This window comes from Procambarus clarkii, chromosome 62 (genome assembly GCF_040958095.1).
Source record: "Procambarus clarkii isolate CNS0578487 chromosome 62, FALCON_Pclarkii_2.0, whole genome shotgun sequence".
Lineage (NCBI taxonomy): Eukaryota > Metazoa > Arthropoda > Malacostraca > Decapoda > Cambaridae > Procambarus > Procambarus clarkii.
The window spans coordinates 21,616,574-21,641,145 of NC_091211.1; the positions used below are offsets into that span (position 1 = coordinate 21,616,574).

At 39.7% G+C, this 24,572-nt stretch overlaps 1 protein-coding gene across 7 annotated transcripts in view; it reads right to left on the minus strand.

The window, feature by feature from the left end:
- LOC123766497 (cadherin EGF LAG seven-pass G-type receptor 1) overlaps positions 1-24,188 on the minus strand; it is a 52,510-nt gene extending 28,322 nt beyond the window's left edge. Inside the window, exons 1-10 of one of the 7 annotated variants that reach the window (XM_069308317.1) lie at positions 23,785-24,188; positions 18,299-18,564; positions 18,060-18,110; positions 15,168-15,293; positions 13,879-14,070; positions 11,967-12,089; positions 10,838-10,946; positions 9,291-9,400; positions 2,814-2,943; positions 1,392-1,688 (exon numbers count right to left, since the gene is read on the minus strand). In XM_069308317.1, the coding sequence (XP_069164418.1) occupies positions 1,392-1,688; positions 2,814-2,943; positions 9,291-9,400; positions 10,838-10,946; positions 11,967-12,089; positions 13,879-14,070; positions 15,168-15,293; positions 18,060-18,110; positions 18,299-18,564; positions 23,785-23,923 (1,543 nt within the window). In that variant the 5' untranslated portion in view covers positions 23,924-24,188. Of the gene's footprint in view, positions 1-323; positions 520-1,391; positions 2,013-2,813; positions 2,944-9,290; positions 9,401-10,837; positions 10,947-11,966; positions 12,090-13,878; positions 14,071-15,167; positions 15,294-18,059; positions 18,111-18,298; positions 18,565-23,784 lie in introns of all 7 variants that reach the window. The other 6 variants (XM_069308316.1, XM_069308315.1, XM_069308314.1 and 3 more) reach the window with 6 other exon arrangements.
- Between the last annotated feature and the right edge of the window lie 384 nt (positions 24,189-24,572).

Here is a 24,572-nt window from a genome sequence, read left to right on the forward strand (position 1 = left end):
GGTTGGGCGCTGATATCTCAATCACTTAATTCACCGACTGCAAAATTGTAATTAATTTTGTCAATAAAGATGTTAATAATAATAATTGTTTTATCCTGCATTTCAAATATGGCGAACGATTGAGAGACCTACCTTTTGAGGGCGTGTGCCCCGCGCAGCCAAGGACTTCAGTACAAAGGAATACTCCGAGGTACAAAGCACTTACACTTCAACGAAGTGCCTCCCGAGATATAAACAATTTCTGACAACTCACACGAAATCAAAAATACCTCACTTAAAAAGAGTATATAAACATGAAAACATTCCAAAGATTTTTTTTTTACCGAAACCATACGTGACCACATCATCCGTTATGTTGCTGACGGCCTTAACCTTCAAGACGATGTCGTTCACAGGCGGCTTGATAACTTCTGTAGCGTACCGGTACTGCTCGAAGTGCAAGGCGTTGTCTTTGGAACAGGACCAAGGGAGGCCTACGTCAAGAACGCCCAGGGAGGTGACGCCAGAGGTGTCTGCAGCCTAATGGAGATGGAAGCCACAAGATGGAGCAGCACCCCATTAGCACCAAATGGTTTTGACAGTAATCACAATATTTGTCTAAGCTTGCAAAATCCCTTTCCTACAATGTCACATTTGTGTAATTTGCAGTCCTCATCTCTGTTATCTGCAGCTCAGCCATTTTTGTGGTTTGTCTCATGGTTTGGTTGCTTCAGGTTTGGATGTTTCATGGTTGGTTTATTTCAAAGTTTGAGTGTTGTTTAAAGGTTTGGTTGACGTTTCAAGGTTTGGTGAAGATTTGATGCACGTCTACTGCACAGCCTGCAGAAGATGTGAGTGTATACGTATATGCCTGCAGAAGATGTGAGTGTATACGTATATGCCTGCAGAAGATGTGAGTGTATACGTATATGCCTGCAGAAGATGTGAGTGTATACGTATATTTTCTGAGGTGTATACTCTGAGGACTTACCTGTAGATGAACAGTGTTCATGACACAGCTGACGGCCGGGCAAGGTTCCAGTCGCTGTACTCAGATTGCTCACTACCAGAACATCGACTCACCTGCTTCGCAGTATTTTATCAACCAAAGACAGCGAACGACACAGTTATATCCCAACTAACACACACAATATGACCACAACCTTGTAACAACGATGTTAAAGCGTAAAACTTAAGTTGTAGATAGGTTGTGGGCATATTTTGTTGGGATATTTGGGAAAAATCCCATACCTTCTCCTCAATTCAATACACGAACAACAACAGACCAGTAGGACACACAACTAGAACAGGTTTCACACAGCACAGACAACAACTTGGACTTAAAATACAACACAAAAGCAAAATCGAACAAATGCAAGCAACAGAAATGGAAGAAAAACAACCTATTTTACCCCAAGAGAATTCGGTTCCGCCGCTCCCGTCCTCATATACGCTGACTTGAAAAACATTCTCGGATTCCGGAAAGGTTTCCCCGGAGTACGCATCTTTCGTGAACCTCGGCGCTTGTTGGCTGGAGTCCTCGGTCGTGGTAGTATAGGACGGGCAGGTGACTGGTGGACATGTGTTTAGAGTAGACGTCGTGGTCTCATCTGTGGGGCACAGTGGGCACGTTGTGGTACTTGCTTCAGTGGGGCATGGAGTAATTATTGCGTCTGTGGGGCACACTGGGCAGGTTGTGGCTGGTACTTCTGTGGGGCATGGAGTTATTATTGCTTCTGTGGGGCATACTGGGCACGTTGTGGTAGTTGCTTCAGTGGGGCACAGTGGGCATGTTGTGGCTGGTACTTCTGTGGGGCATGGAGTAATTATTGCGTCTGTGGGGCACACTGGGCACGTGGTGGCTGGTACTTCTGTGGGGCACAGTGGGCATGTTGTGGCTGGTACTTCTGTGGGGCACAGTGGGCATGTTGTGGCTGGTACTTCTGTGGGGCATGGAGTAATTATTGCGTCTGTGGGGCACAAAGGGCAGGTTGTGGTAGTTGCTTCAGTGGGGCATGGAGTGGTTGTCTCATCTGTGGGGCATACAGTCAGGGGTTGTAGCAGTAGCAATAATGAAGGTATGTTTATGGGTTACATAAGTATTGCATCGATATTGACCACACTCATGAGCGGAACGAGGGTATGTGCGGATGGGGCTCGCCAGTTAAAGTTGTATACGGCCTATAAGCCATAATTGATGTATTTAGTGTAGACAAGAATATGCTGTGATAACAATGAGACTATTATGCATGTTGCACGTAATAATTAAAATATATTTCACAGAAGCCTTGAGAAATATATCTGACACCGCAGTTTTTTAACCCACGCTTCTTTGGCGACGTAGGTTATCGAATCTGACAGACAAGAGCCGCGTTGAACCTGGCCTGGATAAGAATACATTGAACAAAAGCCTTATTGTGATTGATTCATTGTCGGATAAATATTCCATAGACCGTTAACGCTTCTTTAAATGTGTGATGAGCTAAAGGTGTTCAGTAACTTTGGGGCCAGTAAGGAATGGCATTTGTGAAACATGAATGTAGTAGGTGTAGGGTGTAGTAAGTGTGTTGTGTGTTAGACCAGTGGTGTCACGAGAGAGTTCACGTGTACACAATGTATAGTGAGTGACACTTGTCCCTAGAGTGTGTACTGTGGACGGTTGGTGGTGTGACATGGTGGATAAATGGTAGAATAAGAGGGAGATACATATAGGGAAATGGTGGGTGGGGGGAGGTACTTATTCAAGGTGATTATGCCCTGGACAGGTCACGTCTGTGGTGGAGACACAGTGGACACTCACAGGGGTCACTGGTGGTGGGACGGGTTACACGTGCCTTGTGTGGTCATGGCCGGACAGGTGCACGCCGGACAGGTCACGTCTGTGGTGGAGACGGTGGTGGTGGACACTGGCGGCAGGTCAACCCTCAACGTAACGGAACTGGAGGTGCCGGATGTGTCTGTACCCTGGGAAGAGCCACGTCAGTCTGAGAGCACAAACACTGCACGCTGTTCCTGTTATAACTCTTGACACAATGTGTATAACATACAGAGATTCAAGTAAAGAAGAGGTCAAGAAATGAAGTAAAAGGAGTTGAAGTTATGTTAAGAGGGTTGGATTAGAGAGATTGTGATGATTAGTCTATTATAGTTGTGTTGATTAAGTCAGAGTGGTTGAGATTAGGAAGCCAGTTTAAGGTATTTGAGATTAGGAAGCCAGTTTAAGGTATTTGAGATTAGGAAGCCAGTTTAAGGTATTTGAGATTAGGAAGCCAGTTTAAGGTATTTGAGATTAGGAAGCCAGTTTAAGGTATTTGAGATTAGGAAGCCAGTTTAAGGTATTTGAGATTAGGAAGCCAGTTTAAGGTATTTGAGATTAGGAAGCCAGTTTAAGGTATTTGAGATTAGGAAGCCAGTTTAAGGTATTTGAGATTAGGAAGCCAGTTTAAGGTATTTGAGATTAGGAAGCCAGTTTAAGGTATTTGAGATTAGGAAGCCAGTTTAAGGTATTTGAGATTAGGAAGCCAGTTTAAGGTATTTGAGATTAGGAAGCCAGTTTAAGGTATTTGAGATTAGGAAGCCAGTTTAAGGTATTTGAGATTAGGAAGCCAGTTTAAGGTATTTGAGATTAGGAAGCCAGTTTAAGGTATTTGAGATTAGGAAGCCAGTTTAAGGTATTTGAGATTAGGAAGCCAGTTTAAGGTATTTGAGATTAGGAAGCCAGTTTAAGGTATTTGAGATTAGGAAGCCAGTTTAAGGTATTTGAGATTAGGAAGCCAGTTTAAGGTATTTGAGATTAGGAAGCCAGTTTAAGGTATTTGAGATTAGGAAGCCAGTTTAAGGTATTTGAGATTAGGAAGCCAGTTTAGAGTGGTTGTGATGCTTAAATCAATTGTGACTGATAAAGGAAGGCAGTATTTTATAAGCCATTTAAGGTACACGATATGAAATTAACCATGAGAAACCAGCAGTAAATCTTGTGAAGACAGGAATTAGAAATATCATTAGAAATATTAGTTTTTATAACTTTTTTATTAATAAGTATTATTAATAATATGTTCATTAGATGACCTAGAGATCAACATTGATAACCACTAGTACCTAGGTTGAATTTACTGTTTGTCTCTAATGGTTACTTTTATATCATGTACTTTATGTGGCATGGTAAATACTGCTTATATAGAAAGAAAAATAATGACGTCACTTTCTGTTATTAAAACCAAAAATGACCTGATGGGAATAAAATAGGAATCCATTTCTGCTAAGACAAATTAGTTAGGTAATTTTATCGCACATTTAATATTTATTAGAAACCTAGATTTTTTTTTAAATGTGTATAAGAATAGGTTATGCAAAATAGTACGTGTATTATATTTGGTATAACAAAATTTTACGTCGTTTGCAAACCACAAACACAATAATTTTGTTTATTTGCCAAATAATATCAGTTCTCATGTAATGATTACTCATCGCTGATTAGGATAGCAAACGTGACATCTTTGTCTCTCGTGTGTTGGTCAGAGGAAGTCAGTAAGAAACTACATGAGGACCAAGATAGACTGAAAGAATGGTACAAGTGGCTATTAGACTTTAACTACTGCATGTGCAAAGTCGTAAAGCATTACGATAGGAGCAGAATGCTGGAAATATGTTACCAAATGTAATTAAAAATGTGTCATTGGACAGAGAAAAAAAATAGATTTTCTGAAGCCCACCTCAAACCGAATATCACCAGCAGTGTATGCAAGGTTGGCTAAAATATGAACTGCGTTTAGAAATTAGAACAGTCCTGAATACCTGCGGTGAGTCCTAATCTCCCCAATAAAAAGAAAACCCAGAGAAAAGTTATCAATAGAAAAAAAAGGAGATGAAAGATATTGATAATAATTTGTTTTAAAGTAATAAATCAACCATGCGGGTAATATCGTGGGAAAATATTCGATGGAAAAAATGAAGAGTGGAGGTGGTTGTGCCTTACAACCCCAAAAGAATCACAGAAGACTGAGGCTTGAATATGTAAGCCAGAACAAAGAATGCAGAAATATTCTCCAAGAAGGCGTCGGAGACAGTCCACAGACTCAAGAGACCACAGACTTAAGAGACCACAGACTCAAGAGACCACAGACTTAAGAAACCACAGACTTAAGAGACCACAGACTCAAGAGACCACAGACTTAAGAGACCACAGACTCAAGAGACCACAGACTTAAGAGACCACAGACTCAAGAGACCACAGACTCAAGAGACCACAGACTCAAGAGACCTCAAACTCAAGAGACCACAGACTCAAGAGACCTCAAACTCAAGAGACCACAGACTCAAGAGACCTCAAACTCAAGAGACCACAGACTTAAGAGACCACAAACTCAAGCGACCACAGACTCAAGAGACCACAAACTCAAGAGACCACAGACTTAAGAGACCACAGACTTAAGAGACCACAGACTCAAGAGACCACTTGCTGGTAAAGGGCAACTTGAATCATGGACTACTGGACCGAGATTTAGAAAATCTATTTTTATATTTTTATGAATTTAGCCAAGATGAGACGTGGAGAGAGAAGCTGAAAGAAGTAGCATTCAGGAATTTCTTACTACATCATGACAGGAGAAGATGATCAACCAGCAAAATGTGTTATTACAAAATATGTAAATTGCGTTTTCACTGCTAAAAATCTTTTGTTTAATCACTCATAACTAGAAGATTAGCGAATCAACATAGCGAGTAGACGCTTAATCTAAATTAAAGCATATCAATCATTAAAAAAATCTAAATCATAAAAAAAGAATACATCATTAAATGCAACTAAAGCAAACATTATTCAATACAAATAAAGCATACATCATTAAATGCAAATAAAGCATACATCATTAAATGCAACTAAAGCATAGTACCCAGCACAAACAACAAGTACTACACAGTAGAACACCATGATACACCCACATCTTACCCAGTGTGGTCAGGCACTGTTATCACCAGTGTGGTCAGGCACTGTTATCACCAGTGGGTCAGGCACTGTTATCACCAGTGGGTCAGGCACTGTTATCACCAGTGGGTCAGGCACTGTTATCACCAGTGGGTCAGGCAGTGTCATCACCAGTGGGTCAGGCAGTGTCATCACCAGTGGGTCAGACAGTGTCATCACCAGTGGGTCAGGCAGTGTCATCACCAGTGGGTCAGGCACTGTTATCACCAGTGGGTCAGGCAGTGTCATCACCAGTGGGTCAGGCAGTGTCATCACCAGTGGGTCAGGCAGTGTCATCACCAGTGGGTCAGGCAGTGTCATCACCAGTGGGTCAGGCAGTGTCATCACCAGTGGGTCAGGCACTGTTATCACCAGTGGGTCAGGCAGTGTCATCACCAGTGGGTCATTCACTACACTTAGACACTTAGAGCTCCCAAAACTTACCCTGCTTCACTCCTCACCTCATCTCCTTGACTACAGTTGTATTATAGATATTACATGCTACGTTGTTTCCTATATAAGGCTTTTTTTAAATTGTGTTTCACAATAGCAGAGACAGTAGGATTTAATTATAATTAAATATGTATGTAATTACTACAGGTCAGACTTTTATATATAAATACAAGAATTTCAATTGATAGATATATCAAGTATTGGTCTCTTATTAAATGACCTGATGAAACATTACATGGAGCTAAAATAAGAAAAGATTCAAGAATTAACTAACTTACGTCTTACACTCGACACTTGGTATAGTTATCAGGTCCAATTCAGGTGTGTGTGTGTGTGTGTGTGTGTGTGTGTGTGTGTGTGTGTGTGTGTGTGTGTGTGTGTGTGTGTGTGTGTGTGTGTGTGTACTCACCTAGTTGTACTCACCTAGTTGTGTTTGCGGGGGTTGAGCTCTGGCTCTTTGGTCCCGCCTCTCAACCGTCAATCAACAGGTGTACAGGTTCCTGAGCCTACTGGGCTCTATCATATCTACACTTGAAACTGTGTATGGAGTCAGCCTCCACCACATCACTTCCTAATGCATTCCAAAATGCATGTGTGTGTGTTGTGTGTGTGTGTGTGTGTGTGTGTGTGTGTGTGTGTGTGTGTGTGTGTGTGTGTGTGTGTGTGTGTGTGTGTGTGTGTTAATCATTGAAGGAGCATGTAAAGAGTGTGTATTAAGAGTTTAATGTAACTATTTTGTCTGTATGTGATCAATTTATATGGTGATCTGACTTAAGGGAATAATATGTCAATTACATAAAAAAGCTGAAAGTTGGATATTTATCTACCTGAAACTAGTCTCCTTCAAAACATCATTATCAATAGTTTAGTATAGTAAATCAAATACATGTTACTTTAAATGTGTACACAGGTATGGAAGCGCACACACGTGCACCAGTATCACAGCAGAAATAATTTGATAGTTACATACATAAGAAATAAGTTATGATCATCAGATATATATTGATAGGAAAAATTCAAAATAGTTAATGTCCGATTCTGGGAAATAATTTTTTATATTAGCAGAACTTAGAGGAGTAAGGCTGTATATACACCAAAAGTATATATATATATATATATATATATATATATATATATATATATATATATATATATATATATATATATATATATATATATATATATATATACTTTATATACATCCCTCTTCTCAGTGTATATATATATATATACCGAGTTTCCTCTAATACTGAACAACGTCCTGAGCTAAATGTATGCGTACTGATTGGTCAGTAAGCGCTTGTGTGTGGCCGTAATGACCCATACTAAAAAGATGCAATGTGTATGAATAGATTTAAAGCGATATGTGATATGCTTTAGGTTGTTATATTTCAGACTCTTCAATCGGACATTAACATGTGAACTTTCAACAACCATCTTCTTTAGGTTATCTTGAGATGATTTTCGGGGCTTAGCGTCCCCGCGGCCCGGTCCTCGACAAGCCCTCCACCCCCAGGAAGCACTCCCTAGCAGCTGTCTAACTCCCAGGTACATATTTATTGCTAGGTAACAGGAGCATTAGGGTGAAAGAAACTCTGCCCATTGTTTCTCGCCGGCGTCCGGGATCGAACCCGGGACCACAGGATCACGCGTCCAGTGTTCTGTCCGCTCAGCCACTGGCTCCATCCGGATATCATCATACATACCATCCGGATATATCATACAAACAACCACCTACTTTAACCGAGCACTATCATGAGAACTTCCAACTACCGGCTTTAACCGGACATGATCACATGAACGTACAAAAACTTGAGTTAACCGAACACAGAAGGTTGAACCTACTGCAATAACCTTCTTTAAACCGTACAGAAGCGTACAAACCAGCAGCGTAGGTTTGTACGCTTCAGGTTTGTACGATAACATAGTGTTATCAATGCTCATTAACCCTGTAGAGAGCACATTTTCAGTTTATCAGAAAATGTACATTAGAATCCCAAGTGTACAAATACAGGTTTCATGATGAGGATTCCACAACCAATGAAGGAGATTGTAGAGTATTAACTCATTTCTAATTCATCCTATCATCTCTAGCGTTCACAACGTCTCTATACTGATGTACTAGATTACCCTAAACTAACCGAGGACCCACGATTAGAAAACGGAACATCACGTCAGTTTTGCGAGCTGTCATGACTTTTAGAACACCAGTTTTGAGCCGTAAGGGATTTATAGGTAAAAAAATGCGGTGTACTATTCATGAGGACGGGTTGTCTAATTTGTGTTTGTTTTGTTTTAATTTTGTCTTAATTGGTTAATGTTTTGAGCGCTTTCTACTGTTACAACACAGTACGTGACAACTCTGGATAACGCCTCTAGCTGGATAACACCGTTATAGCAGGATAACACAAGCCTAACACAATCCTCTACCGTTAAAGCAGGATAACACAGGCCTAACACAGTCCGCCACCGCTATAACATAACACAACTATAACTCCATTACTCCTAACCCTAATATGATGCACATAAGTCCGACTTCTATCCTCACTCCATTTATGCAACCATTTACAAAACCTGTACATCTTTTCTAAATCATACGTGATAATGTTCACATTAGGCTTTGTTTCATTTATAAAACAGTTGACGAACTTGGAAACTTCACACTGTTTAATAAGTGTTCACAAAGCCATCATGGTTGAAGAAAGATGTATAGGTTTCGTAAATGGTTGATGAGTCCTATGTCACTATTTTATAGGATGGTGAAGAAGAGTGTATAGTTCAAGTTCAAGTAAGTTTACTGAGATAAGAAAAGAAAATACATCTCAAAGGGATAGAGTAGCTTAGGCTATTTCTACCCCCCCAAGAGAGTATAAGCTTATGGCAGATAGATACTTACGGTGATAATGAAGGTGACTGACATGAAGGTGAGGATAGTGTCGTCCAGGTCCGTAGTGATGGTGACATCAGCCGTGTCCGCGTTGATGGTGAAGTAATTTGTCCCAGGAACTGAACGGTGAGAGCATCATGTTATTCGCTGCTATACAGTGATCAACTTCCTATAGTATCGTTGATGTTTGTTACTATCAAGAGTGGTAACCTACACTGGCTTCCAGTATGGTGGCGTTAATACAGTCTCTAAGGTCGTGTCAGTCATATCCAGTACCAGTCTAAGCACTCAGCTAAATTACCGTGTCAGGAGTCATCTGTGTAATTGCGTTGGCAGCTTCAAGTGATACAAGGGATATATACTTTATCATACGCTGAAAGATGTACCTCGTTTCTCAGTGGATATACTCTACCCTGAGTATATTATAATTCGTTCAGTACTAAAGTATACTTGTTAGATAATCAATACTCTATAGTGGGAGTCCTAATAACCCTCCAGAGGTTGATAGTATTTAAGCCCAACACTGATCCAAACAGATTGACTCTAGTTACTTCCAGTACTGAAGGAGTAGTCATCTCTGATACTATAACATCAGTCATATCTTCTATAGTCAAAAAATAAATCTCAAATATAGTCATTTTCATTATAGCAACACTAAACTTACCTAGCATAGAAACATTTTTTTTATCTTTATTTAACATAATACAATATAAATACATAAGTTTTACAAGGCAATACTACATTACAAAGCCTAGCAAAATTATTTGTCATATTTACAATACATGTATAATACATTATCTGCAATCTTTCAACTATTTCATCAAAAGATATATTCATAGGTGAACCGTACTTCTCAGTGTACATAGACTTGAGAGACTAGTTTAGTCCTGGACTATGTTCACTACTTTACTTGCTAGTAAGTAGGCAATTGTGGTGACCTTAGTAATCCTCTTGCGTTGATACGCCTTAAATCCAACACTAATCCCACTATTTAATGTCCATTGAATTATTTACATTGTTCTTCATTGGAACTCTTCATAGTAATCACAGAAAAATGAAGGGATATCTTATTATTATTAAAGTTAACATAAGGTATAGGATAAGCTTACTATCGGGAGACTACTAGCATGAGGTGTAGGATAAGCTTACTATGATGAGACTACCATAAGGTGAAGGATAAGCTGACTATGATGAGACTACCATAAGGTGTAGGATAAGCTTACTATGATGAGACTACCATAAGGTGAAGGATAAGCTTACTATGATGAGACTACCATAAGGTGTAGGATAAGCTTACTATGATGAGACTACCATAAGGTGTAGGATAAGCTTACTATGATGAGACTACCATAAGGTGAAGGATAAGCTTACTATGATGAGACTACCATAAGGTGAAGGATAAGCTTACTATGATGAGACTACCATAAGGTGAAGGATAAGCTTACTATGATGAGACTACCATAAGGTGTAGGATAAGCTTACTATGATGAGACTACCATAAGGTGTAGGATAAGCTTACTATGATGAGACTACCACAAGGTGTAGGATAAGCTTACCATCAGACCTGGCATCCCGCATGGTGTATGTGATGGGAGAGTTGATGGTTGTGTCACCGTCCTGCGCTAGAATGTCACCAGGCTCCATCTCCAAGGGCTTGACTGAGGACTAGACGCGCTTATTGCTTTATCATTTGTATTTATGTAAGTATACTTATATATATATATATATAAGCATATATGACAGTGTCAGACCATGAAGGAGGAATTGAAACATGAGTTTAAATAAGTAATTTCATATTTAATAATACATCTTCAGAAGGGTAACCCTTCTGAAGATGTATTATTAAATACGAAAGTAATTAAGGAAATTCATGTTTAAATTCTACCTTCGTGGTCTGACACTGACACATTTTTCATCACGTGTTAATTTTCGTGATTTACACACACACACACACACACACACACACACACACACACACACACACACACACATATATATATATATATATATATATATATATATATATATATTGCATATATATATATTGCATATATATATATATATATATATATATATATATATATATATATGCAATCCACAATTGCAGCTCGAGTCTCAACAACATCAAAGGGTCGTCTTACCAACCAGGTCACGAATGCTCACAATAATCACAAGTACCCAACTGGAACCCAACTGAAATGTTAAACTAGTAAAGTACTTATAAGATCCTCCTTCTATATTGTGTACACCTATGACCTGATAGTAGGACGACAGTCTAGTATTTTTCGGTCCCGAGTTCTAATCTTCGATGAGTCAAAAGAATTAAAACACACACAGACGTATGTGTGTGTGTGTGTGAGTAAGTAAGCTCTGTCCAATTGGGAATATCTTCCACTGGCAGTACCTCTGGACAATTCTTTATATCAATTCCCGACCGTTATATAATGTCTAATATCCACTTGCAGCTTGACGTAGACTCACGGATATATATATATATATATATATATATATATATATATATATATATATATATATATATATATATATATATATATATATATTCCCCGAGCCTTGACTTAGTCCTGTACAATGTTCAGGACTATAGTACACTTGTTGGTGCGGTAAATGTAATCTGGCGGAGGCCTTAACATCTCTCCCGCAGTTGTAGGCACCAAGTAAACTGACCTGAGAGGAGATGACCTGGGTGTAGTAGTAGTCGTAAGTGAACTTTGGGGGCTCGTCCGGCTCATCTTCTACAGTCAGGGTGATTGTTGAGGCTGTTGATGTCCTGGGTGGGACGCCCTGATCCTGCAGTGAGAGGGAACAAGTCGCATTACTGTTACTCGGGTCACTTCTTTACATGCGATTAAGTTTGGTTGGGTTATATTATGAAGGGTTGGATTATGTTAGCTTGATTATGTTCTAAAAAAAAAGGAAGTCGAAACCTGTCTCCAGTACAAAATGATCTAAATCAGTTTAATGTTCCACAGTATGGCAGGAAAGGTTGCTACTGAAGCGTAATCCCCGTTGAAGTGTCTCCAGATTATAAATTATCATGACTTTGGTTTCAAATGTGGGAATTCTCTTTGTTCTGTGTGATTTTTAATTCTCTTGTTCTATGTGATATTGTTCATCCCCAACACTCATATCAGTTTCCTAGTAACATCCTCAAGATCACACAGGCGGGACCAAAGAGCTAAAGCTCAACCCCCGCAAGCAAGGGAAGGCATAGTACAGTGCTACTAGTGTTGAAAGCAAATCATTCCCTCGCCTTGGTTATCCTTTGCATTTCATCAACTGTGCCTACTCGCAAGCTAAACGAAATTTCTTTCATCCTAAACCTGCTTCCAACACTAGTAGCACTGTACTATGCCTTCCCTTCATATCTGAACTCAAAACTTTTACCAATACCTTTCGTCCTCTTGACATTTAACTCGCCTTTCGACAAACTAACACACTTCGTAGCAATCTAGTTCACACTGCTCCTCCTGCTTCTAATGCTGCTGGTGTCTACTCTATTTCCTGTTCATCTTGTCCTCTCCAATACTTTGGCGAAACTGGCCGTACACTGAATGACAGACTTAAAGAACACAAGAGAAGTGTTAAGTCTGCAGACACTAACAATGCTCTCTTCTGCCATGTGAGGGATTCCAATCATCCCATTGATTGGTCTTCCTCCAAAATAATCTTTCCTGCCTCTACTCTACACAGACGCCGTCTTGTAGAATCGGCTCTGATACACAATGTACCCAACATGAACATGAGTCCTGGCTTTGTTGCTGTGGACTCTTCCCTGTCACAGTATATACTCAAATGCTCTAATCTTTTTAACAAACGTGACCTAACATAAGCCTACCTCTTCCATTTATCTTTCTCTTTCCTTTTCTTTCTCTCTTCTCCCTTTTTCTGTTCATTGTCTTCTCCTACGCTCCCTTGCTATCCTCTTCTTATTCCTATCTCCTTCTCATTCGGTGGTTATAATAGGAGCTGCCTCGTATAGGCCAATAGGCCCTCTGCAGCTCTTATTATTATTACTATCCCCTCTACTACACCTTACTTTGCTCCTCAGCTCTCTCTTGCCTATTTATTGCCTGTCTCTACCTCCTCATCACAATCGACTTGAGAATGGTCCAGGACGGACCGAAACGTTGTCGTCCCTTCACCTTCTAGTGTGTGGTCTGGTCAATATTCTTCAGCCACGTTGTTGTGACTCATCGCCTGCATCTCTCCATCACACCTTTAGATTACTATTTTACCAGAATTGGCATCACTTTTCCCCCTTCTCTCTTATTGAAGTAGAGAAACCCAACTAGAGTTTCGATCACACACCAGGAGGTTATTTATAACTAATAACATTTGATTGGGAAAGTATGATGACCAGACCACACACTAGAATGTGAACAATCGGCTTGAGAATGGTCCAGGACGGACCGAAACGTCGTCGTCCCTTCTCCTTCTAGTGTGTGGTCTGGTCATCATACTTTAGCCACGTTATTGTGACTCATCGCCTGCATCTGATTGGGAAGTTCCGATCTTCGTAAACTAGCAGTGACGGTACAGGTAACTCACTGTAGCAGTGAGTGGACGTGTAACTCACCGTAGCAGTGACGGAGCAGGTATAGGTCTCCTGGGTCTCGAAGTCCAGCTTAGAGGTGAGGAGGAACTGGACTGGCTGAGGAGAGCCGCTGGCCCCGCCATATTGGTCCAGCGTGGCGCGGAGCGGGCACCCCTCCACAGCCACAGTGAAGAGGTTGTTTGGGCTCGAACCGTCGTCATCACGCACACTCACCTGCTCACACCCACATGTCAACACTCTCACACATATAAAAACACGCGTCAAAACATTATTACACGAATCAACAACAGAAACAGTATCTTCTGTTGGCTGAGCCAGAACACTCTTCTGTTGGCTGTTTGGTTCTGTTGACACATATTGTAACCCCAGGACACAATGTGGATTAAACCCTCCAAGATGACACATATTGTACCCCAGGACACATAATGTTGATTAAACCCTCCAAGATGACACATATTGTACCCCAGGACACATAATGTTGATTAAACCCTCCAAGATGACACATATTGTACCCCAGGACACATAATGTTGATTAAACCCTCCAAGATGACACATATTGTACCCCAGGACACATGATGTTGACTAAACCCTCCAAGATGACACATTGTACCCCCAGGACACATGATGCTGATTAAACCTTCCAGGATGACACATATTGTACCCCCCAGGACACATGATGTTGACTAAACCCTCCAGGATGACACATATTGAACCCCAGGACACATGATGTTGACTAAACCCTCCAGCAAGACACATATTGTACCCCCCAGGATACATGTTGACTAAACCCTCCAGGATGACACATATTGTACCCTCAGGACACATAATGCTGACTAAACCCTCCAGGATGACATATTGTACCCCCATGACACATGATGTTGACTAAACCCTCCAAGATGACACATATTGTACCCCCTGGACACATGATGTTGACTAAACCCTCCAGCAAGACACATATTGTACCCCCCAGGATACATGTTGACTAAACCCTCCAGGATGACACATATTGTACCCTCAGGACACATAATGCTGACTAAACCCTCCAGGATGACATATTGTACCCCCATGACACATGATGTTGACTAAACCCTCCAAGATGACACATATTGTACCCCCTGGACACATAATGCTGACTAAACCCTCCAAGATGACACATATTGTACGCCTCAGGACACATAATGCTGATTAAACCCTCCAGGATGACACATATTGTACCCCAAGACACATGATATTGACTAAACCCTCCAAGATGACACATATTGTACCCCCAAGACTAGATCTAGATCATCAATCGTCCATTAATAACTTACAGTTAAGGTGTAAATAGGAAGATTAACAGGGTAGTCCTCGCGTAAGTTGAGGGCGTAAGTGCTCTGGTCCGTGGCAGGGGTCTCTGTGTTCTCGTCTATGATGGTGTGCGACATTTGGATCGAACACTTGGAAAATAAAGAACCATTAGCATGTTTATCTTACAGATCGCCGCATGGATAAAACAACAACTGGATAATAATTTTTTTGCAAGGTTAAAATTAGTACACCATTTATTACCACTTATAAAAACTAGTTATGTTGGATATATATATATATATATATATATATATATATATATATATATATATATATATATATATATATATATATATATATATATATATATATATATATATATGCAACAATGATCACAAAAACATTGATTCAAGTATGCGGAAAAAACACATTTGAAAAATAGAGAATGCTTAATGCGTTTTCGGCTAATTCGCCTTCATCAGAGCAAAGTAGGATGAAGATGGAAACATTGTTGCTCAGACCTTTATACCCGCCTGGGCAGGTCACCTGACCACCAAGAAAAGGTGAAGAAAAGGAAATATAAGAAAGAAGGTAACTGCAGGAGGCTAATTGGCCCATACAGCTCCTATTAATATGCAGAACTAGAAGATATATAACAGTGCCATACAGGTTAAATGGATGCTATATTGTATTGACGTGCTATGTTGAGGCTTATATGGGGATCCAACTTATACATACCAGGGCTCACATTAAGGCTGTTGTTACAATGTTTGATCAGAGCAGACTCGATCACATTCCGTTCAACGAAATTCTTATTTATAACAATACATTTTGCCCCTCTGAAGTCGATAGAATGATAAAAATTTTAAAGTATAGGATTTCACTAAAGCAGAGCGAAAATTAGAAACAATTAAATTTCGCTCTGCTCTAGTGAAATCCTATACTTTAAAAATCCGTCTTCGTTTTCTTAGAAAATGTCTTAGTGAACAAGTGCTTCCCCGTTCCCTATCCTCCAACAGTGTGCTTAAATTAGCTGACCGACCGTTTGATGAGATTTCCCGCTTACTGCTAGAGAAAAATATTGATTTACTTAAATTTTGTGTTTTGATAGGGTATTAGGTATGCTTAAGGGTGCCTTCTCGCCATGCCCTGTGGCTGGGGGGATTGGTGCCCCTGAAGCTACATAAACACCCAATACCCCCCCCCGAAGTGGCAAGGGGAGTTAGGGGACAAGTAGAAGTACGTGAATGTTTTAAGGTGTTGAAGAGTCGTAAGTATTCATTTTTTCAAGCTGTACCTTTGGAATCATCAACCATACCGATGATGATGATCATCAACCGCCCGATGATGGATTACTGTTACACCGCTCTGAGATCTGCCTGCAGGGATGTAAGTACAAAGCTTGATTCAAAACTAAATAAGCTTATTCAACAAAGTGATTGGAACAAATACGCCAACAATGACTTCATTATTAATCTCTAGTAAACAACTGGATAACGATACGTTGACTGCTCTTGGTTAAGGTCTGAGTTTCTCCATATCAAATAGGGATGTGAATTATGTAGATATTGCCAAAAGTTTTTGCAATTTGGAGAAATCTAGTGAGATTTCAGCTGATGACATCAATATTTGCAAGGGAATGGTGTACGGGTCTTAACTTAAAGGTACTGTGCCTAATTGTCAAGATAGATTTATTTGGGCTTTCAAAACCTTCAAAAAAGACAACTCTCTACATATGACTAAGGCTGATAAGTCCAATGCTGTTGTCATCATGGATAAGGATGACTATATCCAAAAAATGAATCAGTTATTGGATGACAGAGACACTTACTTACCTATTAATAGTGACCCTATTGAAAAAGTTATTGTTCATTTTAACAAAACTCTTAAAACCTTGACATGCACGCGAGCTATGTCAATAGTCCGTTCTACCTCTTCGCCCTTACTTTATTACACACAGAAACCGCAATAGAAATCACAATAAGGGCGAAGAGGTAGAACAGCCTATTGACATAGCTCGAGTGCATTGGGGAATTGTGTAAAATCCTGGTTTGTGTCTCGGAGAGGCTGTAGGATTCAGTAGAACTTCTGGTTGCAATTCTTTTGACTATGTCGTAGCTCAGTCGATTAAGGCTGCGTTTGGGATACTCTCGAATGTAGGTTCGAATCCTCGTCACGGCTCTTGTAGATTTGTTCAGCCGTCAAAATGTTGGTAAACGCACTATGTGCAATCAAACCCACATTTCATGGCTTAATAGTTGGTGTTGGTTATCATAGTGGGAGCTAATCCTATTTAAAGTGAGGCATGGTGGGTCGACCCAACCAAATCTGACACTTGTCATGCAGTCACAAATCACTGGGCAAAGTTGAGGGCGGCTAGCGCCAAGCGTCTGGCCTGACTTGACGCATTCATAGACGCACTCACAACATTCATAGACGCACTCACAACATTCACAGACGCATTCACAACAGACACAGACGCACTCACAACATTCACAGACGCACTCACAACATTCACAGACGCACTCACAACATTCACAGACGCACTCACAACATTCACAGACGCACTCACAACATTCACAGACGCACTCACAACATTCACAGACGCATTCACAACATTCACAGACGTATTCACAACATTCACAGACGCATTCACAACATTCACAGACGCAATCACAACATTCACAGACGCATTCACAACATTCACAGACGCATTCACAACAGACACAGACGCATTTACAACAGACACAGACGCATTCACAACATTCACAGACGCATTTACAACAGACACAGACGCATTCACAACAGACACATTCTCTCGTATTGATATTGAGTGTTAAGTTCACCTTTACTGAATATAAACAATATACATTATTATATATATTTGTATTGTAAACACAGGATATTCAGCTTACCGTGTCGCCGTTAGAGAACTGGCTGAAAGTCACAATGCCCTCTATCAAGATCTGAAATAGATTTGACATTAAGCGACGTTGGCTGTACACAAGTCAGAGTAAATTATCACGACGAGAAGCTGTACGATTGGCAAACCTTTCAAAATGTGTGAGATTTAATTTTCTTAGCTTTAAACAAAATCGACTTCTGATTTTTATATCTAAGTTGTAAGTGCTGGACTATCTTGTCAACTACTCACTATATTGTTGGGGTAGTCGGGGACTCCATGTAAAGATGTCTTGACTGTGGTCGTCAGAGATGATGGTCCTGAACTATCAACTGTAAAATATTGATTGAACTCTGTGTTAACAGGATCTTCATAAGTGATAGTTTCGTCCCAACTCAAGGTGTAGAGTTCAGTGTTCACTCCTGCCTCCTCGTCCACATTCATCGATAATATGAGGTTTGTACCCATACCATTGAGTGTTGCTTCGGAAGAAATGACAAAGTGATCTATACACGCACCTGAAAGTATAATTTTAACCATTAATATCAACAAAATATTAATCAACAATAATAGAGAAATGTTAATTATTTGATACGTGGAAACAACTTAAAATAGCCACAGTGTAGAGAATAATAACGGGGGGGGGGGGGGGGGGGTAATTTATATTACAATAACGGGGCTCCAACAACTCAACACACACAAGAAAGGAAACTGACGACCTGGACACCTTATCACGAGAAATATACACAGTATGTGGTTGATCAACTGTGCTATCTACATGCTGGCGATGAGTCACAATAACGTGGCTAAAGTACAATCGACTTGAAAATGCTCCAGGACGGACCGAAACGTCGTCGTCCCTTCACCTTCTAGTGTGTGGTCTGGTCAACATATCTTCAGCCACGTTATTGTGACACATCGTCTGCAAATGGGCCTCGAAGCCTGATACCGAAATGCAGAGTGCATAACGACCAAGGCAGAGGAACTGCAACATAAAATAGTGATAATAAAACCAGACATAGTAGTTATAGTGGAACTAAAGCTGACTAGAATGGCAACAAACACCATATTCCATAATGAATATCAGATGTAAAGAAGAGAATATGAGAAGATTGTAGGGGGGGGGAGGTGTGTTATGAACAAGATCAACTCATCATAACATTAATTGTTCATGTCTTCTGATGCAAGCTTAGGTCAAGTCTAGAGATTAACTTTATATTATATTGCCTAGCTTTAAGATGTTATCACACTCACCTCCATGATTATTGTCTCTAATTGTAACTAAGTTATGCCTTAATTGCATAATTGTGAATAGTGCTTGTTAGGAACAATGTAATTATTTAAATATGTAGTCTACACTAATCAAGAAGAGTCAGAAATATAATTTGTTAAGGAAAGCTGTTGGAAGCCAAGATGGTAATATTCAGAAGCAGGTCGTGCAGTAAACAGTTTTAAGTTGTGTGATGATTGTGAGCTACAGGGAAATCTTACAGTCCTCTACGGGCTCACCATAGCCCGTGCTACTTTGAACTTTTTGTTCCAGGTCGCGAATCTACAACAACAACAACAACAACAGAGAAGTCAGGGTGCAGGCTGACGGCTCATATTGTCTATTAAGTAACCTTTGACTTCTTAAGAGTTAGGAGGTGCTTAAGATATCGGGCAGTAACACTCAGGTGTAGTGAATCATGTGCAGGCGATGAGTCACAATAACGCGGCTAAAGTAAGTTGACCAGACCACACACTAGAAGGTGAAGGGACGACGACGTTTCGGTCCGTCCTGGACCATTCTCAAGTCGATTGTGATAGACACAATCGACTTGAGGATGGTCCAGGACGGACCGAAACGTCGTCGTCCCTTCACCTTCTAGTGTGTGATCTGGTCAACTTAGTGAATCATATTGTGTTAACGAAACGGGTCTAGACTCGAGTGTGGGGTCTTTGGTAGTTTAATTTAGGTGACTTAATAACTTTGGCCTCAAATCTTTGACCACCCTCAAATCTTAGGGCGGCTGGTTGTAAATAACTATTTTACTATGATTATTTATACATGTATTATATTGTTTTACTATATCAAAGAACTCTGCCAGTAATATATTACAGAACCATAAAGCTGTAATATCCATGTTGCAAAACCACAATGGATGTAATATTTATTGCTGGACCCTGAAAAATGCAATATCTTTAACACAGATCTATGAGGCTTGCACTATCCATGTCACAGGACCATAAGACCTACAATATCCATGTTACAGGATCATGACGCTAACACTATTTATGTAACAGTACCACGATATTGCAGAAGCCTGCAATATCTATGTTACAGGACTATAACGATTGCAATATTACGTTACGTGACCATGAAACCTGCAAAATCTATGTAACAGGACAATGAAAAATTCAATATGTAGATTACAGAACTATAAAGACTGCACAATCCATGTTACAGGACCGTGAAACCTACACTATCCTTGTTACAGGACTATGGTCTGCAATATCCAAGTTATAGGACCATGAAGCCTCCACTCTCCCTGTTACAGGACTACGAAGTCTGCAATATCCATGTCACAGGACTGTAAAGACTGCAATATTCATATTACAGGACCATGGAATCTGCAATTCCTTGACACAGGACAGTGAAGACTGCAATATATGTGTTACAGAAACATGAAGCCTGCAATATCCAAGTTACATGATCGTGAAGCCTGCAATGAGCATGTCACAGGAACATGAAACCTGCAGTATCAATATTATTGAACCATTAGACTTGCACTATCTATTACAGGATCCAAAAACCTTCAATATATGTTATTGAACCATGAAGCCTGTAATATTCAGGTTACAGGACCACGAAGCTTTCAATTTCGTTTGAAAATAAAAACTGCTGGAGTTCTCTAGTAATGTAAGTTGCTATTTTATATCTTTTAAAAAATTTATACATTTCTTGGTGTCGGACTTGAGGCCTTATCAACCTCTAGAAGGTTAATAAGGCCAGCATAAATGTTTACTAACTACCCTGCAAGTATAACTAAACTCTGAACATAGTTCAGTACTAAATATATATACACACACACACCGAGAAGCTAACCAACTAGCAAGTATACGTTAATTAAATGTAGCCCAGACCTAAGTATATACTTAAATGTATACACACTGAGAAAGCTAGTTACACTAAATATGACATATATCAAATTTCTCTCTTTTTTAATACATTTTTCCTTGCTGCAAACTTCAAGGGTACACTCGTGAGAGCTTGAAGGTCGATTTACGTGTTTTCCTTTGTTAAACATTAACAAACAGCTGTACAGACTTCGATTATTAGATGTAATTACAGCACCATGGTAAAATATGGCAAGTGTGGATATACAGCACATATTAATGTTTACACCTGATGGAAAGATTATGGTCACAGCCTGGTTATATAAAAGTTTAAAAAGGCAAAATATATTGCTCTAACCCGACATCATTTCTTCAAAGATTCTTACAGAAGTGTAAGAAGTATGTTGCTTGAATGGCGCTGAATTTTATACGGAAATGAAAATGGATTACGCGCCAGGATGAAGCTGCGTTATACATTGAGATGAAGCAAGGTTATGCATCAGGAAAACACTGGATTATACACCAGAAAGCAGCTAGGTTATACACCAGGTTGAAGCTGGGTTTTTTACCAATAGCGTCTACTTAAGCCACCATAGTTATGTAACGCCATTTATTTTATACATAAGTTCCAGAGTAGAAAGAAGTAGGGAAAGTTACATTCAAAATCAATTGGGGAAAAAAAATAGAGTTCAACTCATCTAAGCCTAAAGAAGATTATATGTCTCTCAGATGGGCAAGCTTTTAAGCTAATGAAAATCAGTAAGTAAATATATGTTAGAGGAATGATTAAATAATTTTTCAAACGAGTAATCTAAAGAAATCTTTAACACTAGAAATGGCAGTTTCCTGTGGAGGAAAGTATTTACGAAAGTGGTATTGTACTTTCAATGAAAAGAATTATCCAAAGTCGTGTGGTATTTTCGTAAATGCTGTGGTACTTTTCTTGAGGAGGGAAGTATTTTCCGAAGTGGCATAGTACTTTCTTAAAGAGGAAAGTGTTTCCCTAAGTGACATGGTACTTTCTTTAAGAAGAAAACATGTTCTCAAAGGGGCATGGCAATTTCCTGAAATGATATTTCACCAGTATGTGCTGTCACTGCTGACTTATGAATCTGGAGAAATTTGGAGAATAAATTTAAGCATGATAAATATTAAATATAGCTGATTAGGTTAAATTAAGCTAGTTAGAATAGGCTAAGCTAGGCTACGTTATGTTAGTCTGGACTAAGTTTGGTCAGGCTAGACAAGGTGAGATTAGGTTAGGTTAGCTAAGCTAGGTTAGGATACTTAGGCTTGGTTGAATTAGGCTAAATCAAGAGAAAATGAAGGCCACACTGCATGAATGTAATGTCATCTCCATCTCCAAGAGACTTTTTCAGCAAGAATGACAATATAGAAATAAAAGCTGTTTTTTCTTTTGCATTGCTCTTGAAATATATTCAAGTTTATTAAATTTTCACATATTCTTTAGAACCATACACGCCACTGGTTGAAAGACAAGTGGAGTGTATGATTAAGCGATCGAGAGTGCAACATTTTGTTCTAAAAAATCAGATCATTATGCTAAGGGATGATTGACTGAAACTGGAACAATGCCGTTTGGAATGTGAAGTGCAGGTTTTCCGTTCTATTATGTGTCCACGAGTTAGTCTGGTGATGGTTCATACGTGCCCTCCTAACCTACCAGAGGACCCAAAACTTGCTGTTTTGGGTACATTTCATTTGGAAAATGAATTTCCATTTTCTAGTATAGAAAATGGCCGTAACGCATGCGAGCGAAAAGCGACGTTATTTGCAAAAGGACGTTATTTGTGCGTTACCTAGCCAAGGACGCCTCCCACTCCCTAACTCAGTGATCAGGAGATATGGTGAGAAGCAGGATTTGATAGCACGTAATTGGTTCCTTGCTGTAGGTAACACACTTCTCTATGGCCGTTCCTACTGCTGGATGAATGATAGGCTACAACTCAATGTTTAAGATCAGGTTAACATTGGAGGAATTGCTCAATTTGTTGAATTTAATCCATGCTAATTAACTTTCATAATAAATTTGACATAAAATTAGTTTATAGTATATTGGATTTATGTTACATTTATTATGTTTTAACATTGATATGTGTTATAATAAAACAAATTGATTCGTCAATTTGTCAAATTTTTCAACCTTTCACCAGGGAGGAATTTGGCTGCAGGTGTTCAACATGAATCTCATGAAAATGGCCCAAAATATAACAAGAATGTTATCTTATCTGTTTCTGAGCTGATAACAAGAATATACATAATTTAAAAAAATATATATATAATATAATTTTGTAATATATATACAGGGAGGAATAATTTCAGTACAGTTTCATGCAAAATAATTGTTCTTCGAAAAAGTAATGATAACACCCAGTCAGATATTTAATGAAGGTAACATTGTTAGTGATATTGTGTGATAAGGATACAACGCGCTCGGCCGCTTATCTTGTGCCTACGTCGTCTCCTCTCTCCTACCACCCTACACTAACACCTTCTAAACAACTGATCACAGACATTAACGGTAAATCACAGTGATGTTTTACACATTGTGTGCACCAAGTTTCGGGTACGAACTTACGCATTAGAGCTATAACTCTGGGTTGAGGTCTTTAACTTACTCTTTACTGACGAAGGGAAGATGGCGAGAAGAATCAAGATGGCTGCGGCTCTTAGTGTTGTGGAAGAGGGGCTTCGTCCCCCACCTCCGGGTGACGCCATGACGCTAGACGTCAAGGTGTGCCTCACTTTGGTCTTCATAGATGAGTTTGGCCTTCTCTCCTAAGCTAAGGCGAAGAGCCTATGATCGCACACCCACAGCCAGTTCTAACTGCCGTTTCCTGATTGCTGCTCGGCAAAATTAGTCGCGGTTTTTGTCTTTGCACTCAAGGATTTTTGTTCTGGTATCGGTTGTGTTTCTATCACTACGAGGGAGGTTCTTCCCTGTAAGGTTGACCAGCTCCTGCATGCCCTCCAGGGAAACACTGCAGTAGCACTAGCCTCGCCTACTAAGGCCCAGATAATGACTCCCACTCAGAGCCGATAAGACCGTCCATCAACGAAGTTATTTGTACGATAACGCCCGTAAGATAAGAGTGATATAATCCTGCTGGTTGCGACACCTGTCTGTATTAGAATGGGTGTTGTAATTTATTGATATATGGCGATCATTCGCAAACATATGTACAAAATATTTCCTCATTTCGAACACAAACCGCATTGATTTGAGTTGGAGAGAATGTCAGCACGCAATGCAGATGATTCAGAGATACCTCAGAGATAAGGAGTTAAAGCTACGATAACAAGGCAATGAGATTCCTCCAATAACATGCACATCCGCCTAAATAACAGTAAAAATAGAATGCCCCATAATGTACCCAGGCTACGACGCAAGACGTACACGGCTAAG